Source organism: Triturus cristatus, chromosome 11 (assembly GCF_964204655.1).
Source record: "Triturus cristatus chromosome 11, aTriCri1.1, whole genome shotgun sequence".
In the NCBI taxonomy this organism is placed as follows: domain Eukaryota; kingdom Metazoa; phylum Chordata; class Amphibia; order Caudata; family Salamandridae; genus Triturus; species Triturus cristatus.
The window spans coordinates 1,163,470,987-1,163,494,699 of NC_140594.1; the positions used below are offsets into that span (position 1 = coordinate 1,163,470,987).

Consider the following 23,713-nt stretch of genomic DNA (forward strand, 5'->3'; position numbering starts at 1 on the left):
CAACGTACAATTAAGGGGATTTTTTGGGATAATCTGACTACCACCTATGATATCCTCCTAGCGGAGGCAGATTGGCCCCCAGCTTTCATTTTAGAAGCTCCTAGAGGGGAGGAGATAATCCTCCCGTCCTTTGCGCACACAGTGCCTAAGGACCAGGCTGAAGTGTACGCTGAGGAGTGGGCGCTGGCGCTTGCGCCGGCGGTGTATCGTACTCAGGTGGGTTGGGACAGATTGTCTCCCTGCCATGAGATTCCATTGCGGTCTATGCCCCAGCCTCAACCCCAATATCCCATGCGTCGTGAAGCTAGACCCCACGTCGCGGCAATCCTTGAACAATTGGAATACCAGGGTGTTATTGAAACTTGTGTGTCCCCTATGAATAACCCTTTATTCACTGTGACGAAGCCTGACGGCTCGTACCGTTCAGTTTTGGATTACCGGCACCTAAATTCCCATTGCCGGACCTGCGCGGTACAAAATACACACAGCTCGGCTCTTGTCGACAGTCTCGTGCGTAAAAGATTTAAAACGACACTTGACATTTCCAATGGCTTTTTTAGCCACAACCTGTCCACACTGAGTAGCCAGTGAACGGCGTTTACTTCGGGCGGCAAACAAAAACAGTTTACGAGATTGGCCATGGGCTACAAAAACGGCCCTGGCGTCTTTTCCGCTCACGTGGTCTCTCTCTTAGAGAGTATAGACCCCGATGCATACTCCTATGTTGACGATATCTACCTCACGGATGATGAGCTGATGCCGCATCTGTCTCGAGTCGACAATATTATAGTGAGTTTTGCTGACTATGGCTACAAATTCAATTTTGCGAAGTCTCACATTGCGGAATATACTGTGTTGTTTTTGGGCTACGAGCTCAACAATGAAGGTAAGGGACTTGCTCCCCACTTTGTGGAGAAGTGCGCATGCTTGCGTGCTCCTACAACGCTGAAAAAATTACAATCTCTGCTGGGCTTTCTGAATTTCGGACGTACGTATATTCCTGATTATGCCCAGCGTATCAAGCCGTTATACGCCTTGGTACAACCTTCTTTTTCGAAGTCTAGCTGGCAGCTGGAACACTCTGCTATTTTACAGTCTTTACAGGCTGATCTTCTTGCTTCACAGTACTTGCTGACGCGTGATAACCGCACTAACCTGGTAATAAGAATAGTACCAGGCGCCGTGGGTTTCACGTATTTGACGTTTAATGAGGGCGATACAGTCCCCATTGCGTACAAATCACACTTGTACACCTCTGCTGAATTACGTTTCTCCACAGTCGAGAAAGTTCTGACTGCTGTACAGATGGCGATCCTTAAGGAACGCGCACTGTCGCATGGGAAACAGATTCTGGTTGTAACACCGTATCCTGCCCTGGAGGCAGTGACTAAAGCAAGTGTACCTAATTTTAAAGCTTTGCATCCACGGTGGATACAATGGGCCACAACTCTGACGTCGCCAGATGTCACTTATATCTTTGACGCCTCATTACAGACTCAAGAGTACTTGCAGTATGAATTCATTCATCCGGCTCCTCTGTCTTTGCGCCCGCTCGAAGAATACCATTGTGTCATATACACTGACGGCTCGGCGCAGCCCGCGATTGGATCAAAGCTCGCTTATTCTGCGGCTTGCGCAATTGTCGTGGGTACATTCGTAAATGGTGAATTCCAATCTGATTCAGTGCATACGCAGTCATTAGGTGATTGTACCACGCAATTGGCAGAGCTTCGGGCTCTGGTGCTTGCACTGGAGTTTGCTGATCCCCGAGTCACGACTCTTATAGTAAGTGACTCTTTTTATTGTGTCCAGTCCTACAATAACAACTTACACTTCTGGTCTCACAATGATTATCGAGATACCAAAGGTAGCACAATTAAGCATAAAATGCTTTGGGTTCGAGTGGCAGACTTTAAAGAACGTCTCCCTCTAGTGAATGTTATTCACACTCTTGGTCACCAACGACTTGGTGTCCATGCTGTCGGTAACAGCTTGGCTGACGAGGCAGCAAAAACCACAGTGGCTACATACTTAGTGGCAGCAGTTACAAGATCCAAAAGTAAGATTGATGATGACATCTTGGCAGCTATTGCTGCTACAGAGAAGGGAAGTGATTACCCGAAGGGTTTTCCTTCTCGTTATTTTTATCATTTAAGTCCTGATAACGTCCCGTTAGTGAGGATTAACGACGTTGGTGACAGAATTATTCCCAACGTGGACTGCAGACCGTCTCTGATACTAGCGGCGCACGAGGGGTTGGCGTCAGCCCACGCCGGTGTGTCCGCTACTATATCTCTGTTACAACAACGTTACTGGTGGTTTGGTTTATATAAACAGGCGCGCGCTTATGTTCTTGATTGTGACATTTGCCAACAGATTAAACCTTCTACTGTTGCGCGCCCACCACAAACACAGTTGTACATATCTAATAAGCCATTTGGTTGTGTTTATTTAGATCACTGCGGTCCTTTTTCTTCTGATACTGCGTACAAGTATATCTTGGTTGCAGTGGATTCGTGCACACGTTTTCTTTGGGTATGGCCACAAAGGAGTGCTGACTCACGGACTGTCATCAGGGATTTGCGTGTCTTTGTGGGAACTTTTGCGTGTGGTACCTTCCATTCTGATCAGGGCCCTGCGTTCGCCTCTAAGGCTTACAAGGAGGCTATGAGAAATTTGGGGGTCCTAGTCAAATTTTCGTCCCCCTACCGACCTGAGGGTAATAGTGTGGTGGAGCGAATGAACCGTGACTTAAAGCAATCATTGACAGCACGTGTTTTAGGCACAGGCCGGAACTGGCTAGCCCATTTGTATAACGTCCAACGTGCACTTAATAATCTCCCTAGAAGGTCTCTGGGTGGGCGGACCCCATACATGATGCTCTTCGGAATCAGAATGTTTGTCCCAGACCTTGATGGTCTAGACATGGCGGCGTCAACCGCACCCTTTGACGTAGATGATCACTGTGCTGTTTTGCAGACTCTACAAGAAGCCAGAGACACTCTTTCGAAGGAACACTTGCCCTCCACATCTGAAGCTGAGGTTCAGATATCGGTAGTCGGCTGGCTACCCCGAGTTGGAGACCTGGTCCGTGAGAAGGTGGAGAACAAGAAGGAGTTCGGCCCCTCTTATCGTGCACCAGTTCCAGTGCTTGGAGTGCAGGGTACAAGAACAGTCATTTTACCTCCACTTCCTGGTCGAAAGGAAAACAGGTACATCTCTATTGACAATGTCAAACTTCAGCGAGTGGCCGATACTTCTTAGTCTGACTCCTGCAGTTTCATGCCAGACGATGCAAAGAAATTCAGTGTTGGTTCCTGCTTCTAACACCTTGTCTGATGTTGCCATCGAGATGCAATCAGTTACTGATCCCTTGTTAATACCACCGGCTGGTGGTCTGCCAGACGAGACTGAGTATGCTTATCCTACAAATGGTCACTCGCCCGTTTTACAATCTACAGCGCTTGACCAGTCCAGTTTCTCCTTTGACTCTAACTCATTGCCAACCACTCCACCTTCCAACATTGCTGTTTTTGCTAGTTGGTTTAAAAGACATTTTTTGATTGCCCCTTGGACATACATCTGGCTGTTGCTTTTCAGTATTTTTTTGTTTATGTCCAATGGATTCGTAATTGTTTTTTTCTGTCTCGTGGATGGCCACTATCTCAAAGAGAGATCGACAATTAGACTTATCAATGGAACTTTGGCCCCCCACTCCTCGTCCCACGTCATGAAAAGGGACCAGACTTTTGTGAATATTACTGCCTGGCCCGTCTTGGATGGAATCGCGTGGGATGCTGTTAAATTTCAAATCCATGGGCCTACAGAGGTCATTAATGTACCTAATGTATTTCGTGTTTCTATGGGTGATGTGGTTAAGCAGAACATACGTTCTGATGATTGGGATGTTCACGCCGTTGAAGCACTGTTTTCAGATTTGAAATATTATGCCGCTTTTGATGCTGAAGATTTATATGAAAATGCGGCTAACTATGCAGAACAGTATTGTTTTCAGCATTATGGAAATCACTTCCTGCATAAAGCGAATACATTTAGGAATTTTGTAAATTTTACCCAATGGGAACACTGTCCCACCCCCTCTTTTGGCAGTTCACCTACATTAGTTGAAAAGTATACCTATTTTACTGATTTCAGTGTTTCCGACCCGGCATCCTTTTATTTTAAGGTTATGCCTGAGTCTGCCTCAAAGGTTAGACTGACACACACCAAATTACTTTATTCTAAATCCTTTATGGATGAGTTGTCAATCAAAGGTTATGATCTATGGAAGGCTACTATTGATCTTAAGTCGGTTTGGGGTTCCAAACCGTGGCAGGTTCAGGGAATTGAAGCTTTACACCGTGCCTGTCTCGTACCAAATCACAACTTGTTTTTGAATTCAACCATCTTCCAAACCACCTGTTTCGGATTGGCTACTTCTAAAAAACTAAATTCACCTTCTGTGCCGGATCTGGGCGCTTACCCCAATTGGGACAACCACACAGATCTGTCCCTTCCTGCTTTGCAGTCATTGATTGCTAATACATCTTTCGATATTTCGAAGTTTAGTAGTGAGGGGTGGTTAATTTGGCAAAGCGGTTCAGATACCTGTCAACGTCGTTTTCTAGGGCTGAAACCAGGGTATACTCAAGAACGCGTAGACTCTAGGTTTGAGTCGTCACATACAGTAACTACATACTCTGTAGGGAAATTATGTCACTCCTGGCTGCGACATTCCACCTTGGCATCTGTCAAAGTTCATTTATCAAAATTACATGACAAAATAGATTTGAATGATTTTGTTAAAAGTCCTGTGGGTGGCAGAACCAAATGGTGGGCGTATGCTATTTACAACGAAGTATGGAAATTGTCGCAAATTGAAGCGGCTTCAAGATTGAGGGCCATTGATCAAGCAAATATTGAAAAGGTCATGGCCGTTATAGATAACAGCATTAACACTCTCTCTTCACGAATTTATACGTTAGATAATGTTGTTTCCTCAGTTGTTGATATTGTGCATGATGATATGTCTGTATTGTATCATGGTCAAAAACAGTTGCGTTCTGTTATGCAGTTTGCATGGACATTGCAAACGTTAAAGGCAGGGAGGGTCCCTTGGGACTATTTGAATACAACATCTTTATTCCTTCCCTTTAACCTTACTGAGAAGCAGCGGTTCATGTCCATGAAAGATGCTACATATTCCTTGTTACATATTGAAAAATTGGAGCCTTTACCTTTCTCTGTGGCGGAACTAAATTCGGCCACGTGGTTAATCCACGGGTTGATCACTCTCCCGTTCGCGCTTTTTAAGTTTACGTCCTGTATGAAACACTATGCTCTGGGTAGATATGAACAACTGGGTACCGCTTTCATACATGAGGTTTGGTCCCTCCCTTTTACGTATCGATGTTCAAGAGACGGTACTGAGGTTTATCTGAAAGGTGAGGAATGTACAACGACACCTGATCATTCTGTCGTGTGTAGGCACATCCAGTTACACGGTGCATGCAATGTACAAGCCCCGAATTTGGCCTGCGTCCTAAAAGGTATCCCAGTGCCTGTGATTACGCCTTCTTTCACGCTGCTTGCAAACGGTAGTTATTTAATTTTGAATAATGAAGCTTGCTGCGGGATGTTAGTGGGAATCCCATATATAGTAACTGTATCGCAGAGGGTTGTCTGCTGCAATAATGTTCTCTTTCCACCCCCGCATGGGCGGCTGGATGTTTCCATCTGGCCTTCGATTCTGACCTTGAAAGCAGAGTTCAACAAGATGAGCAGAATAAGAGCTCTATTGTCCCAAAAGGAGGTGCCATTGACTTCCTCCCGTGAAACATTTGTCCTTCACGTTGCAAATACGCGCACTGAGGTGCAGGCGCTTTTAAATACTGACCTCCCCCTGCATTTTGGAGCTTTGATCCAAACAATTTTCAATGCCTCGTCCACAACTGACCTGGCTCATTTTTTTAAACTTGTGGGCTCAGGCCTCGTGACCTCTTTCCAAACTATTTTTGGTGTGATTCCGGCATTTTTTCATTCTATTTTCTCAAGCGTCTTTGGAGGTGTTCCGCTGATTCTGGCGCTGGTGGCAGGTGTGCTGCTTTTTCTTTTCATACTACGGAATGGCTGCTCTTTCTGTGCCACACGACAGCCTGTCCCGTCTGCATCTTCTTCGTGACAGGATGCTTGACTATTATGGTACTCTGCCATTGGCGACTTTGAGCCTGGCATATGGATTATCCTTCAGATATTCCTACTTCACCTGTGTGCAACCTGTCTTTCACTGCCTGGATTGTACCTTTGAATGGCCTCTGGATTTGTGCTTAACCAACACGGTGTCTCCGGTGCCGGATTACGATCGACTGATGAGGCCCTTAGTGTCTCACGAGTTTGCCTGTTCTGGTGTTCGGATTATGGCCTGTGGTGCGGCGCATGGTATCCTGGGTAATTGGGACATCGCAAGGGCTGCCTACGATTTCTTAGCTATGAGCTATCTGGAGGAACAGTTCGGTTGCCCTCTGATTGTGCTAGAGGCTCCGCTTATTGAAGAACATGTATGTTCCTTTTCTTTACTTAATTGGATGGCTGAGACTTTTAGTGGCTCTGCAAACGATTTTTTGTTGGAAACAGTTGCCACGTATGCTGCATATACATTCATGGATTGAGTGTAATGTCGTCCACTTTACCTGTGCCTTTGGACGGCTACCCGGCGCAGCATTTCTTTTTATTTTTTCTCTTCCCGTTATTCGTTTGAGGTTTTTTGATTTTTTTCCCCTTTTCATTTTTCATTTTTTCAGACTTTGCCCGATCTGAAAGTTTAAATTGAATACGCCTTGTTCTGCTCTGTTGAAACTGAACTCTGCGTTCTTTATTTTTCTTGCCTATTGAATAGTGCTTCGATCAAGGGGGCATGTAGTGAGGACTCCCTTAATACGTACATACATTGTTAAGTTAGCATAACCACGTTAGATGTTAGAAAGCCATCTTGCTGCTTTTGCGCACGACACTGCGTTTACATGTTATTCTTTAAACAAACTGCTGACTCGAGCCTTGCCTCACACGGGAGCAATCTGTTGTTACCATCCCGAGCTCTGCGCAGCGACCTTGGTCTGTACATGGTGTGACAAACAGTCTGGGTTGTTACACAATGCATGTTTTCCACTCTAGGTTGGTCGACCCACTATTTAGCCATAACACACGGGCAGCTGCGAATACCTGAAAGTTGGTGCTTTTAATATTGCAGACATCATAATTAATATTCAGACCGAAGACGAGCCTTCCTGCGAGAAGACTCCTGATGCTCCTGTGATGTGATTTCACTAAGCTGATCTTTGAGGTATGGGGTCCTCTATTCAAGCCTAAGAGACCTTCTATTAGCATAATAATAATATTAGCTTCTTAGTAAAGGGAAGGTGGTAGTATTCACTGTCATTATAACATGATCACCCCTTTTATATTCTATGGTATTGTAACGATGCTGATGGTTTTGATTTTAATCATTTGTCTGCTTGTATTAGCCAAAGTACTGCATCTTAGGACACGTGGTCTATAAAAATAAACTCTTTTTATTTACACCGTGTCTCTGTTGATTCTTGTTGTGGACTGATGTGAGAATAATATACGAACAGGTATTTCTGATTCCCACAATTCCTGAGAGTACACTGAGTAGCTTGTTCTGGGTTGTCTTTTCATTGGGATCTCTGAGCCAAATCTCGGATAACGAATGGGACACTTATGCTAGCCGGATACTAGGTTCTGGGTTCTGAGGTGAGTTTCTGGTACACCACAATTCACTGAGGTCCTGGGGTTCTTCGCATAGTTCTGTGTATAAGCAGAATCGCTGCAACAATTGGGGGCAGGAGGCAGGCCCGGCTCCAGGAATTTTTATTTGGGTGGGCCAAGGGTACATTCGGGTGGGCTACTGCTGGCCCAATTTATCGCTTATATATCTAGCCAGGCCTGCTTCTGGGCCCTCCTTTATCTCTCCTTACTCTTACAAGGCACAGTAAAACGCACTCTTTTCAAAGTCTCTTTCTAAATGTTATCACTCTCAAAAAGTGCTTTTCTTCCATGCAATGTCCCTTTGATGGGAAGAGGAAGTTTCTTAGGTGGGAGTATCAAGCAAGTGACACTACCCGGGCTTCCTCTGTGCGAGCCTTCATGGAGAAACCCTCTTCATTACTACCTGCACCTGACCTCTGACTCTGCAGCGCACTCTCTTACAGGCTTGATTATCCACTTTTCTACCACCCTTCTCCATCACACCTTATCTCACACCTGACCTTGGGCCATAGCCCCATATCAGCCACCATTCAGTTCCACTTTCACTATTCCCAGTAAAAAACAATAGTAAAATCACCTTCAAACTTGAAACATTGAATATAGCAGTAAAAATAATTAGCATGCATGATAAAGTATGCTCCACAGTTGTCCTAATCACCTGACTGTTAATTAAATAAATGAAAACAGAAAGGCCATGACAGGGCCGGCTTTATTGCTGGTGCAAACGTCTTTTTGACCTCTTTCTCTGTAGATAGCTTAACTACCACCCTCCAACAGTACCCTTCATCTCGCCATAGCCACTCCCCCTCATGGCCTCCTCCTCAGACTCCCTAACTACCACCCTCCACCAGTGTCCCCATCTTTCTGTAGCTCCCCCACACCCCATGACCTCCTCCTCAGATTCCCTCACTGCCACCCTCCACCAGCGCCCCTCATAGCTTCGTATTTCCCCCCACTCCATGACCTCCTCCTCGGATTCCCTGCCACCCTCCACCAGTGCCCCTCATCTCTCTGTAGTTCCCCCCCCATGACCCCCTCATCAGATTCCTTCACTGCCACCCTCCACTAGTGCCCCTCATCTCTCTATAGTTCCCCCACCCCATGACCTCCTCCTTGGCTTCCCTCACTGCCTTCCTTCACTAGTGCCTCTCATTTCTCTGTAGCCCCCCCACCCCATGACCTCCTCCTCAGATTCCCTCACTGCTCCCTCAACCAGCGCCCTCATCTCTCTGTAATTCCCCCCGAGCCCCATGACCTCCTCCTCGGATTACCTCACTGCCACCCTCCACCAGTGCCCCTCATCTCTCTGTAGTTCCCCCCCACCCTTGACCTCCTTCTCAGATTCCCTCACTGCCACCCTCCACCAGTGCCCCTCATTTCTCCATAATTCCCCCCACCCCCATAGCCTCCTCCTCAGATTCCTTCACTGCCACCCTCCACCAGCACCCCTCATCTCTCCGTAGATCCCCCCACCCGTGACCTCTTTGGATTCCCTCACTGCCACCCCCCACTAGTGCCCCTCAGCTCTCTGTAGTTCCCCCACCTCATGACCTCCTCCTCCGCTTCCCTCACTGCCAACCTCCACTAGTGCCCCTCATTTCTACATAGCCCCCCCACCCCATGACCTCCTCCTCAGATTCTCTCACTGCTCCCTCCACCAGCGCCCCTCATCTCTCTGTAGTTCCCCCCCACCCCATGACCTCCTCCTCAGATTTCTTCACTGCCGCCCTCCACCAGTACCCCTCATCTCTCTGTAGTTCCCCTCCACCCTGTGACCTCCTCCTCGGATTCCCTCACTGCCACCCTCCACTAGTGCCCCTCATCTCTCTGCTGTTCCCCCCACCCCGTGACTACCTCTTCTGACTCCCTCACTGCCACCCTCCACCAGTGCTCCTCATCTCACTGTAGCTCCCCACCCCATTACCTCTTCCTCATTTTCCCTCAATGCCACCCTCCACTAGTGCCCCTCATCTTTCTGCAGCTCCACCCCCACTCCAGGACCTCCTCCTCGGCTTCCCTCACTGCCACTCTCCACTAGTGCCCCTCATCTCTCTGTAGTTCCACCCACCCCGTTGACCTCCTCCTCTGACTCCCTCACTGCCACCCTCCACCAGCGCCCCTCATCTCTCCGTAGCTCCCCACCCCATGACCTCTTCCTCGGATTCCCTCACTGCCACCCTCCACTTGTGCCCCTCATCTCTCCATTGCCCCTCTCTCATATCCATTCCATTTGTTGTACAGCGCTACTCATATGAGTGTAGGGTGTCACAGTACTTTACATAACAGCACGCATTATACAGAGACAATAAATCAGTCTATGGGGAATGTCACATAAGCCAATGAGGATTACAGGGTGTAGAAATCACGTCATCCATACTGGTGGGCAATATATTTTACGGGGGTTTGGACTGGAGAAGCACAAACTGAGGATTTAAAGAGTACTCCAGTGGTTGGGGGTCAGCTTTACTGATTAAAATGTATAACTGCCCAAACAAACTCTTTTTGGCAACATTAGAATAATGAAGGAATGGAGAAGTTCTAACTATATCACAATACAAAAATGGCTCATGTTTGGGTGGGCCTGGCCCACCCGGCCCACCCCACCCTCTAGAACCGGGCCTGGCAGGAGGTAACATATCCTGCACTTGTTAGTGGTGTGAGACAAAGAAAAGGGTCAGCGACAGGAGGATATTTACAGCTGGGACTAATTAAAGTCCCAGATAACCTATCTGTAGAAATGTAAATGCTGCATTTTAAAACATATCAGGCATTTGTTATCAACCCACAACATAGCATGTTTTTTGAAGGAGCTCACAATGAAAACTCACAATTAAAACTGCTAGACTTACCGACAACGCTGCAGAATGTTATCTGTCCTGCTCTTTACAAGTCTAACCTCTCTCCCTGAAAGCCCCGGTGTTTCTGAAGAGTGCGGGGCCCCATCCTTTTTCCGGCCGGGCTCTGACTGAAGAGAAACAATGTAACTTGTTACTTTGTTTCTCTTCAGTCCTGCCCTGGGTCAGCGCGAGGAGCTCTGCCAGGCTGCAGACTGCACCTGCTTTTTACAGCAAGCATTTCTCTCCCAGCTCTTTACCGAAGAGCTGAGGGGGCCCCCTTCACCTAACCGAAGACTGGGGCCCCCCCCCGCACCGCGGGGGCTGCGGGGGCGTTTGTTACGCCCCTGGGGAGGGTTGATCTGGCACCAAAGATGTTCTCCTATTAGGGGTCTTCCCTGATTCCCTCATAGTGGTCTGTTTTTTTTTTTTTTAAATCAGGCCAGGTGCCTTCCAATTCTGGTGCTGCAGCTCCTTTTGCAGAAGAGCCCAGGTCCATCTTTGCTAAAATTAAAAATTGTAAATTGATACTTGTATAGCGCACTACTCACCCGCAAGGGTCTCAAGGCGCTTGTACGAATACCGCTGTGGAACCCATCCTGGCTTTCCCTGTGAGGCGTCCACTCCTGGGCACCCCCAAGGCGGAGGCCAGGCATCCTTAGCGTTGTGGGGGCCGTTGTGGAGATTAAGCAAGCTATTGCCCAGAGTTGCAGAGTGGGACTCCATGATTGGAATGGCAACGAGGCGAGAATTATCAGGTCCGTGGAATTTTTGAGCCCAACACCCGCCGAGGCGGGGAATTGAACCCTGGTCCCGAGCTAGACCTCTGCATCAGGGTCTGCCGCTCTAATCATTGAGCCACACTTCTCCACAGAGAAGGGCTTCTTAACAGCTGAACCGGTGTCCAAGCTGCTTTTTACTGCCTTGGCTGGAGGAATTGCCAGGATGTCAATTCTCCCACAGCGCTCTGCTAGTCCGGCGGTAAAGTGTGCTTTCTTCCGCAGCATACTTCACAGAAGGAGAGCTGAAAAACGTGATTGCGGGACAGACCAGATGGGAGGGCTCCCAGCTGCTGTGATTAAACAGCTGCCATCTTGCCGCCCCACACAATCATCCGTGTTTCTGGTATTTCAAGGATCTTTTGTTTAAAAAACATTTTACTTCAGTGATGCCTTGCTCATGATCTATACAGGTAATATCTAAAGTGATTAGCAGCATGTCATCCTCCCATGCAATTCCCTCAATCAATTTAAAAAAGTCTTGTGTGTTTCTAACATAAGAACTTAGATTGTGGTGCCCGGAAGGAATCACTATGAATAGAAGTCTTCTCCAAAAGATTATATTAAAGAGGGCACAATAGGTCTCCCCGGGGGAACAACAGGTCCTTGTGCACTTTGGGGAGATGATAAAAAGTGGGTAGGATGGGGTATTCGCAATGTAAGAAGTTGCATTTGTCTTGATCAAGCATGCCTTCATCACTCCATGTAAATGTTGTATACTTGTAAAGCGCACAGCTGCCCCAGCAACAGGGCGTCCCGGCGCTGTATACCGCTGGGGAACCCATCCTGGCTTTCCCTGTGAGATGGTCCCTACTGGGCATCTCCAAGGTGAAGACAAGCATCCCCGGCGCTGATGGGGCCGTAAGTGGAGATTAAGCAAGCTATTGCCCAGAGTTGCTTTGTGAGAGTAGGCACCGAGGCAAGAATTATCGAGTCTGCTGACCTTGGCCCAAGACCCTGCCGCGTCGGGAATTGAACCCTGGTCCCGGGCCGACCTCTGCTTCCGGGTCTGCCGCCTCTAACCAGTGAGCCACACCACTCCATGTTTTCAAATGGTTATGAAATGTTCTTACACAATTAATATATTTCATTCTTTGGATCGGCAAATATCACTGCTCATCACTTAGTTGCCTCATCACCTCTTAAAGATATTGATCCTTGATAAATAAAACAATGTTCCCTCCCTTGTCCGAGGGTATTATCACCAAGGAGTCGTCGTTCTTGAGAGCCTGTATAGCATTCCCTTGTTTAAAGGGGATGTTATAATGTCTGGAATTGTTACAGTTCTTTCCCATAGATGTTAGGTCCGCAATCATTGTTTCATTGAACACATCAATGGCATCATGTGAGGTCTGTGGAATGACCCTGGATTTCTTCTACACTTCACTCTTCCCACTGGATTGAATTATGGCAGCTTCTGCAAGACAGGTATCCATATTGTTTTCATCATTGAATCCTCTAGTTTCAGATGGAGCTTCCAGAGTTTGCAATGCCGATTAAGAGATCCAAATCATCTTATGTACTTGTTGTTCTTTGAGGTGCTTTTTTCGGTTGTAGCAGATTAATCTTTTGTAGTTTCAATTTTCTTATAAACTTAAAAAGGTCAATTTGAGTCTTGGCATAATCAAACTCCGAGGTAGGGCAGAAGGTTAAGCCAATTTCAAGACTTGCGTCTCATCTGTTTTTAATGCTCTGTCAGATAAATTAATTATGTTTTTTTCCTCTATGGCTTTTACCATCTGCCCCACTTACCCCTTCCGCGTGTTACTCTGGGAGTAGGAGGTTCTCCCCTTCCTTTCTTGCCCCTTCTTGTTTTTCGCTTGTGTGCTCTGGAGGATGGGTTCTTGGAGCTGGTCTTTGTTGGCATTCCCTGATCAGCTTGTATTCCGAAAATAAGGAGGTTCACCAGTTCTCCCGGTATCTTTGATGGGATATGTTGTCTGCTCCCCTTCTGATGTTTCTACCTCTGATTCTGAGGTCTCTCTGTTGGCGACAATACCCCCTCCCTTTTGTTGATTTAGTTGCTTTCTAGGGACATCAAATTTTTGGGCAAAAGTTAGGATCTGGCCTGATTCATGATCTTGTTTGTCTCGCTGAAATTGAGTTTGCTTTCAGCATCTGATGATGCCTTTGTAGTCCTTAAGCTGATTCTTCGTGGCCATTTTTAGATCCTCACTTTGTTTAGTATCCTTGTATTTATCAATCATTTCTTCCAATCTCTTGATCTCCTCTAAATATTTGACTTGATTGCTCCATGCATACTTAATGAGGATCCTAAACATACATTTTGCATATTCTGTGGTATGTTCAGCCCAGTCTTTTAATAGCTGTGGGTCTGGATTTTCATAAGATGGACCGTAAATATGCGTAGACCTCTGGGTATGTGTTCCACATCCAGATATTTTTTGTGAGCGGTAGCCTCATACCATTTTCTTATCTCTTTTTCATAGATCTTTTCTGATTTGGTGTAATACTTTGAGGTTACTAGGGGGGCCTATTCTTTTGGGGCAACTCTTTCCTCATCCAGCTCCCTGTTTGAGAATATTGGCAGCAACTTTCTCATGTTCCATTACCGTAAACATGTTTGTTTCTATTAAAGGAAAGAGGGGCTTGTTCTTGTTCGAAAAGTCACTTGGGCGACAAGAAAGAAGCGAGCACTCACTGGTGGTCCGTGTCGGCAGTGACGGGTCCTCCAACCCGAGATCTACCGTACATTGCAATTGACGAGGAAGCTTTCTTCTTAGAAGTCGCTCACGTCGAAATTCTTTAAACACCTGTGATCACCAGGCAGTACTGGTTTCCTCAGCAATGGGGCAGGCGGCAAACAAAAACTTAAACTTTACAGTCACCCCTGCCGCACCTCGCGTATATATAAATAATAAAAAAAACTTAAACTCTCACTGTAAAAAAGAAAGTTTACAGGGACATTGTAGTTAGTTTCAGATTTCACTGATATAAAACCAGTGACATATAGCAGTTATAGTTACCTGGGCTAACTATAACTTACGCCCCTGTAATGCACTGCTTATGACCTCACATATAACATCACTCGTGACATGGTCAGTGACATCACTGATGACATCTCAAATTACATCATCAATGATATGGCTCATGACATCATTCAGCGAGTATTATGATTGTTAAACATATATACTAACATATATAATAACATACTACAAAAGTTAAATTAGTATACAAGATGCATTACTAATGAGTGATGCCACTTCTAATATATATTAAGTGAGTGGCTCTGTGACTGTGTATCTGTTTGTGAGTGGGTGTCTGAGCCACTGTGTAGGTATGTGAGTGGGTGTGTGAGTGGCATTATGAGTGTCTATATGTGGGTGAGCCAGCGGCTGTATTGGTGAGCTACTGGCTGTGTGGGTGGCTGTATGGGTGGGCAAATGGGTAAGTGGGTGTGTTTGAGAGACTGTGTGGGTGAGTGAGTGGGTGTCTGAATAGCTGTATGAATGAGTGACTGAGTGTGTAAATGTCTGTATGGGTGAGTGAGTAGCTGTTTGAGTGGGTGTTTGGTGAAGTGACTTAGTGTGTGAGTGGCTTTATTTGAGAATGAGTGTGTGAATGGATGTATGGTTAAGTGAGTGGAGTGGGAGTGCTTGTATGGATATGTGAATGGTTCCGTAAGTGGTTGTGTGGGTGTGTGAGTGTTTTCATGGGTGAGTGAGTTGCTGTGTTAAGAAGCTATATGAGTTGGTGAGTGGGTGTGTGAGTGGCTATATAGGTGAATAAGCAGGTATGTGAGAAGCTGTATGGGTGAGTGTGAGGATATAAGAGTAGCTTTATGGGTGAGTGAGTAGTTATGTGAGTGGCTGTATGAGTGAGTGAGTGGCTCTGTGGTGTAACTGGTTGTGTGAGTTCTTGTATGGGTCTGTGAATGGGTATGTGACTGGTTGTGTGGGTATGTGGGTGGGTGTATGAGAGGTTATATAGGGGTATGAGTGGGTCTGTGGGTGATGTCATCAGAGATATAATTCGAGATATCATATGTGATGTGACTGACCATGTCATGAGTGATGTAATATGTGAAGTCTGAATATATGAAGTCTGTTCGAAGGAGTCTGGGGTAACCTACAATTTCTCGACAGCCTGTCATCCACAAACCAATTGGCTTGTTGAAAGATTCAACAAGACCTTAAAAGGCATGATTATCGGCCTGCCTCGGCCCATGAGGCAGAAATGGGACGTCCTTTGCCACGCCTGCTGTTTGCTTATTGGAGGTGACAAAGAAAGGAGTCTGGTTTATCCCATTTGAACTTCTCTACGGTCATCCTGTTAGGGGATATCTCAGTCTAGTGAAGGAGGATGGGAGAAAGCATCTAAGAAAGCCCCTGCAATGTGTTTAGTTCCACGCTAACCATCATAACCCAAAGAGCCTTGTTCTAGAAGAAAGCTTCTGAGAACTTGGAGGAGAGTCATGAAGTCATAAAACAGTGATACAACCAGAAAGCCACTCTGTTTAGAGGTTCAACCTGGCCAGAAAGTGCAGGTAATGGAGCCAGTGGAGCACTGAGTTCTCCAAGACCATTGGAGTGGGCCCCATGCGGTGATTCTGAGAAAGGGGAAAACCACTAACCTGGTAGACCTCAAAACCCCCAGAAATCTCTTAAGGGTACTCCATCTCACCCGCCTAAACCCTCATTATGAGAGTTCTGAGGTCACCATGCTGCTGGTGACAGATGATGGGGAGAAAGAGGTGAGAGAACCTCTCGCTAACCTCCTGTCATCCAAAGAGAAAGATGGATCAGTGGCATTTGTCAACGTCTCTTCTACCCTGACTCTAGTACAGCAGAGGTACTGTTACCAGTTGCTTGGACATTTTGCCTCACTGTTTTCCCTCACTCCTGGGCGTACACATTAGTGTACTCGTGATATTGGTACTGGCAACATCCTGCCTCTCAGAAACTGTCTACTTGCTAAATGACAAAATTAGGGCCAGCATCAAATAGGAAGTCTCTAAGATGCTGGCTTTGGGAGAGATTGAGTACTCTAAAAGTTCCTGGTTTTGCTAAGTGGTCCTGGTACCCAAGGCTATACCACTGGGTGCTGCCCCAGAACCAGAGGCTTTGTGTGAACTACAGGGGTCTCATCTCATACACGAAGATTGATGCTCAACCTATCCCTAGATCTAATGAGCTCATAAATCGGTTACAGGCTGTCAAGTTTAGGAGTACTTTTGACTTGACTTCAGGGTACTGGCCGCTTACCCTAACTGAGGGGGCTAAGGAGAGGCCAGCATTCTCTACCCTATGGGGCCACTTTCAACTGCCCTTTGGTTTGAAGAATGCCCGCCACCTTTCAGTGGTTGGTGAACCAGGTCTTAAACTTAAAGCACATTCCAACCCTTTAATTACAATGCACCCTGACCTATGGACTACCTAGGACCTCCCTTATGGTTGATGTATCTGCAATAAAAGAAATGTGTAAGGCTTGGCAAGGGGGTTATATTGCAAAGTCAACTTGGCAGTTTAAAAATGCATTCAAGCTACAGTATCAGGCTTGGAACACGTTTTAAGGGGCTTCATATGTGAGTGACACAATAAGTGTTGCAGGCCCACAAGTAGCATTTAATTTACAGACCCTGGATATATGGTATTCCACTCTTCAAGGGACTTAGAAGTAAATGAAATATGCCAATCCGATCTAAGCCAATTTTACCATGTTTACGGAAGAAAGCACAGGAACTTTAGCAATGGTTGGCAGTGGTAAATGCACAGATTCCTAGAGCCAACAAAGAATCATTTCAGCAAAAAGTGGAGGGTAAAGGCAAAACATTTTGATGAAGGCCACCATAAGACTGACAGGTCTCACAGCTAGCAGATGAGGACCTGACTTTAAGATTAGCAGAACGGCGATAGAACACCAAAACTGTTGTGGCCCTAAGTTCAAAACTTTGGAACTAACTGCAGCATGACCTCAGACTGACCAGCACACTAACCCCATTTAAAGCCTGTATCCATCTGATTAATGTATATTTTACAAACATTTGGACACTCTGAGATTATAGTGAAACACAAAAGAAATGGTATGGTGTGGTTAAGGATGTGGTTTATGGTATGGCATGGGATGGGATGGTAAGGTATGATGTGGTACCATAGATGTAGGTATGGTATGGTATAGTATAGTATGGTATTGCATGGTATGGTATGGCATGGCAGTTCTCTTGTAAGTGAAATGACCCACACTATATTCACTTCTTCCTTTGTTACTTTTTACCCACTGAGAGGAGCAGCACTGAATTCAGAGTTTAGCCTTGACAGTATATTTAGGTCAGCTTGATGTATAACTGTTGCACCCCAGCTGTAGCCACAGAGCCTTAATTCAATGCCACCCTCATTCCCTTTAGCTAGATTTTCCATTCATTTTGCTGGAGGGCGACCTTTTTATCTTGCTGTCCAAGTGCGAGCCTATCAAAGCCTCTACTAAAGAGATGACTTTTCTCAGCCAGTGAGGGCACTCACCTTCCGAAGGTCAAAGGTAGTGACTGTCACAGAAACTAGAGTCATAAAGAGGATGACACTAGGAACTTCATAGTTCTCAACGGACATCCAAAGACCCGAAGTAACAGCTTGGAACAAGTAAAAGGGATTTAGAATCTGCGTAGAACAAAGAGAAAACCGATAAAAGTAGCTTTTACAGATTATTTAAATTATTGACATCAATCAATAAACCATCTATTTTCAAGGTCAGCCTGTTTTGATAGAAGTAGTGCACGCTGCAAGAGGGCACTGGGTCTGTAGAGTGCTGAACTAGAGACTGGGCATCATAACATAATATCCCTGGGTATAATTATAATTAATTTAAATTAGGGAGTACCATTTTTAGGGATAGTTATTTATTTCCTACATAATGTTTGATCAATTACCACCAAACAGACAGCAGAAATGCATAACTGCAGCCAATATTTTGGAATTATGCAATGGATTCAGGCTACAGCTAAGACACAGAATATTTGCAACTCTATCTATTAAATTAGCCACTCACAGCTGAAAGAGCTGTCATTGAAATAACCTGATTAATAACCGATTAATCTATTAAAAACTCTTATCAGCCAGTTAACTGGGTTATTTATTTGGGTGTTTTCTTACACAGTAAGAGTCCAGGAACCCTTCATACCTCTTTGAAGAGCAGTTTCCAAACTGGGACTACCTCCACTTCAATAGCATTGGGTCCCACTATCAATTTCCTATAAAGAACAATTCCTTGGTTAGTAATAAACACTAAAAACATACAACATGCAGACATCATTCCTGCCTGAAGCTCCAGCACCTTAAACACAAGTGTGGATAAACACTCCACGCCTCTGATCCTATGACCTTCTCAGGATTGCAAGACATTGACTCTCCTTGACTGCAAACAGATTCTTATACTACTTCAAGCTACTTGGTCATAGAAGTAGGAAACATTCACCATTAAGGACGCAAACTGGGGTTCAACAGAAGTAACAGCTGATTGCATCTTCCCCACTTGTCCCAGTGAATGCTGCATCATCAGAGCTGTGACGTTTCCAAGGTCCATTTATGAGCAGCTTCTCCAGTCCAGGTCTGTTCATTGCCCTCTTGCAGACCTCAATTTATGATGCTATAAACGGGACTACAAGTGTGTCATTGCAATGAAAAACTTGACTTGATAAGACCCTCAGTCATGGACCAGGGAATCTTGCCAGCCCTGCATCTGTCACCTCTGAACTATGTGTGGAATGAAAGGAGCAAGCAGTGGATCACAGAGGTGCCTGGCAAGGTCTCTGGTGTTTGAGGAGTGTGCACACTCACTGCCTGTAGCACTGTAGTCACTTCAGAGAATGGAGCCCTTTGTCCCTTTACACTGATGCTGCCACATGGAAGGCACAGCAGAAGTCTCTGTAACATCTCACTGATACTTTGCTGCTTGTCACAATAACCGCCAAAGCCGAACATGGCAACTTACTATGAATGTGGCGGCCATCTTTGAACAGCAAGATTATTTCGTGGGAGTGCACGTGCGATGCGAACTACCAGACAACGAGCAGCGGTCGTTTGCGGTATTTGTGGTTTTAGTGCTATTTTTTGTTTGCATGCAGGTGCCACTAAAATATAGCTTTAAGTGTAGGATTGGCTTTTTGCATAATTTTGTGACAGAAAATTATGTAAATTTCACACATACCTACTTTCAAAATGTGCCGTTTGGCAACCATGAATCTTGAAACAATTTGAAACAATTTGAATCCAGAAAAGAACATTTTAAGTACAGTAGAAGACCTCAGATAATTAGCTCCATAAACTTTCAAAGAGTTCTTGCTAAATCCATTGTTCTTTCACAGTGGGTGTAAGTGCTACACAAGTGCGTAACTACAGTGAAGGACATTTAACATCAATACATCGTAAGGTGCTGCTCATTTTGAGTGCTGGGCCATGGTCTTCCTACCCGATTTCTTGTTCTTCACTTGTGAATCCAGATCCGAACTTTGTGTGCATGTCAGTGCAGGAGTACTTGTCCTCCAGAGCCCTGAAATGAGAACACAGGAAATTAGTTTGCATATAATGTAATGGCCACATTTCTGATAAATTTACATTCATGCAAGAGGCCTTCCTATGTGTTTACTTTAGACTGAATACTATACATAGACCTCAGCCGATCAAGAGTGCTCAGTGTGTTAAGGCGCCTACTGCACACACCTTCGAGAAACTGCAGAAAATAATCTCCAAACTGACTCAGTCCTTCATCCATCTGAGAGGGATAAAATGTGGTCTATTGAATCAGTAACTGAGAAGGGGTGTGAAAGGATTACAAATGCATGCTTACATTTGGGCAAAGTTTGTAATCTTGGAGAGACAGCCTGCTAGGACCCAAGCTAGCTGCCTGCTTACACAGCTTCTGCAAGTGGGTCCATAAATATATCAGCATCTTTGTAACCTTCACCATAGCCCCAACTGAGCAACAGAAGGCATAGAAGGTGGGCTGTCCAAGCAAACTGAAGCTAGAGCTGGAGGAAGATAAACCCCTTCTACATCAGTGATATGATGGAGTGCCACAACCTGTGGGGGATGAGAGATGTGGGGTCCCATGGCAGACAGAGCAACCCATGATTGCATTAGAACCCAACCTCCAGGTCATATGGCCACAGTGGCATAAGCAGTACAATCTGGTGTATTCTAGTGTGTCCTTAAGAGAGGAGTGAGGGGGCAGTCAGAGGTGGCGCCCTAGCCAATGGGGCCTGGCTGGGATCATTAGTTGGATGCCTGCAACATGGAAAACACGGAGACGCTACCAGTGCCCAAAATACCTACAAAAGTACCCAAACACTACATGCTGAGGCCCCGTGGGCTGTAGGTGGCACAGCGCCTACATTGTTAATGCCTCAGCCAGCTTGGCATACAGACTGTGTAATAAACTGACATACAGGCCGTGGCATGTCAGGAAGAGTCTTGGGTGCTGCACACACATTCGCCGCCAGAAGAACCAACCCACACGAGGGCTCAGATATATCAAAGGACTGCGCTGCACATGCGTCACTCAAGGAGACCCAAGGGCAATCCGATCCTTAAATCGGATTTACCAAGCAACGCAAAGCCACCTTGTGTAACCCGCACAGCTTGATAAATATGGAGAAACACAAGGCTGGCAAATTCACTCCCTTGCATTACTCTGCACTGGTAAAGTGTTACACAGTTGGGGGTTGCATGTTCCCATGCGTCCATCCATGCTTTTTGGCATACTCCCAGATTTACCAAGGGAAGAAAACCTGGGCATGTGTCAGAATTGCACACCTTCTCGATAGAAGAGTAATGGATAATATCTTTATTTCTTCTCATTGTTCAGCCACACTTACATTTTTGTCACCCGCACAATGCATCTTAGGAATGGTAGTTTTGGTTTTTAACACTCTAAGAAGTGTTTTAAGCGGGCAAAGTTATGTCTCAGCTGAGCACTCATTTCTGTCCTTGACAGTACAGTTTCAGAAAATAAATCTGGAAGCCTAAAAATATATCAATCTGAGTGACAAGGCTGCCACAAAGAATTTTTTAATGAAGCTTAGGGGCTAAGAAGGACCAGTAGGACAAGAATGATGACCAGTAGGAGAATAAGGGCCCAGGAGGTAGACCACCAGGAAGGCTAGGATGACCAGACAAACATGGACAGGAGAAGAGGATTTGGGCTCAAGGGAGAACTAAATCATGAGTCTCCGGGTTACCATTGCCAGAGGGAACCGGAAACAAATAGGTGGGGAGCAACATGACAAGGAAAATAGGACTAGGGCGAGAAGGATCAGGAGGGCCAAGAGGATGTAGAAGAGGGGGATCTGGACTTCACGGACAAGGGCCCAAAGTAAAAGTAGGACCCGTGGTAGGAGGAACAGAAGGCCATAGACCATAATGGCAAGGAGGGCTGGGAGGGCATGAGTGGACCAACACCAACCAGCACCAGAGGGTAGAGCACAACCATGGCCAGGAGCAGCAGACCCAGGTAGACAGATGAAAGAGGACAAGTACCATGAAACCAATGGAAGGAAGGATCAGATAAAGGAGGACCACAGAGATCAGATCGAGCCGAACTAAGAGCCAAGAAGCAAATGGAGCAGGGTTAGAAAGACGACGAACGGAAAGGACCATGTTTACCAGGAGGCCCTGGATCAGAATGACCAGGAGGGATACAATGGACCAGGAAGTCCAGGCCCAGTGTGACTAGTATCAGATGCTCCACGAGGGCCACCCAACATGGGAACTAGGAGGACCAGCACCACAGGGATGAGAAACACTAGACCCTGGAGGAGCATTGCTAGGTGGACTCTAATACAGGTGACCCCATTCAGATGGACAAGAAGAAGGTAGAACAGGGATACCAGGAGGACTAGTAGGACTAGGATGACCAGGAGGGTCTGAGAAACCTGGGCCAGAATGACCAGCACCAGAAAACCTGATGCACGAGGTCCAGACAAAGGGATACCAGAGCTAAGACCAAGATGACAGGGGGCCAGGAGAAGAAGGTGGGCTATGAAGGCGGTCTCCCCTTCCCCATTTCAATTTTAAAAGGGATGTATTGATAGTTTACCAGTGCAATTACAATTGCAAAACATTGATAAGGTAATGACCCCAGTGGACCTCTTTCCCTTTCAATATCATGCTGAGAGTCTTGGAGGGGTCGGGGGTGGAGTTCCAAAATAGAAAACCTTTTTTAAAAAAACAGAACTGGTTGCTCTAAGTAACACAGCCTGCGTTGAAAAATAGGTTTTTTGTTTTGGAATTCAGTCATAGGAATGGTGGTGTGCTGTCACTTGCAGGCCACCATCGCTGTAAATACAGTCAATTACAGAGGGTCTTAAATTGGCACCTACTTATTAAATATTAATAAGACAGTTCATTCTTCAACCACTGCAATTTTGTATTTTGTGCACTGACCAAAACATACAAAGGTTGATTTGCAAAATACTGTTCAATTCAAGATAAATAGGTGCACAATTTGCAACCATTTTATGCAAATGAAATATTAATACCTCAGGACCATTACTTTCATAAGCAGATGGATGCCAATTGTATTCACTTCTACTTTGCTTTTCAACAAATCGTTTTTTATATTGCTCAGAAAATAATGCAGTGTGCAGGATAGTATTCAACCAAAGTGGATAGTGAAAACATAATAGTGTACAGTTCCGAGTTACAAACAGTCAGCACTATAGATTGTAAGGCATGTATACCCAATAACTCCCGTTCAGAAGGTCCTACACATTCCGAAGGCCTGCCCACCCCCAACCGTCCCCCCTTAGTACTTCACAGGCCCCTATAAGTGACCCACAGATGCCACACTTTCTCCCATTTCTTAGGGCAACCTCTGCCTTCACCTACTTTGCAGTTCTAACTGGTGGTATATACCCAATGAAAGCTGCATAAGGAATGACAACACAAAATGTAATCTGTTTAAAAAGCAGCCGGGTAAATAGTGAAGTCACTCAGCTCTGTGCATGGCTACTGGACAAGGTGTGCATACTGTTTGGTATTTCACCAGCCACCAGGCAAATAATCAGGTATGTTTTCTATTTGCAAGGCCACCAGCCACACAGTACATAATTACTTCTAATTAGCCAGCAGCCAGTAAAACAGTGTGTCATTTCTGCTGTTTAACCATCATTCAGGTAAATAATTAGGATTATGTGCTATTTGCTTGGCTTTTGAGCAAACTGTACAACATGTCTGCTGCTTTGCCAGGAGCAGGGCAGTGAGTGTAGTTTATTTGCTGTTCGCTTGATTTCTGGACACATGGTACTTACCTCTGCTCTCTGTCAGCGGGCAGGTATGAGGGAAGGTTTTCTGCTATTTGCAGGGC

The 23,713-nt window shown here is 45.7% G+C and overlaps 1 protein-coding gene across 3 annotated transcripts in view; it reads right to left on the reverse strand.

Moving 5' to 3' along the window:
- Positions 1 to 23,713, reverse strand: part of LOC146788641 (putative cation-transporting ATPase 13A4) — a 750,103-nt gene that overhangs the window by 505,383 nt on the left and 221,007 nt on the right. For all 3 annotated transcript variants that reach the window (XM_085635845.1, XM_085635843.1, XM_085635846.1), the window contains exons 5-7: positions 19,820 to 19,900; positions 18,533 to 18,602; positions 17,878 to 18,012 (exon numbers count right to left, since the gene is read on the reverse strand). In XM_085635845.1, the coding sequence (XP_085491971.1) occupies positions 17,878 to 18,012; positions 18,533 to 18,602; positions 19,820 to 19,900 (286 nt within the window). The remainder of the gene's footprint in view (positions 1 to 17,877; positions 18,013 to 18,532; positions 18,603 to 19,819; positions 19,901 to 23,713) is intronic.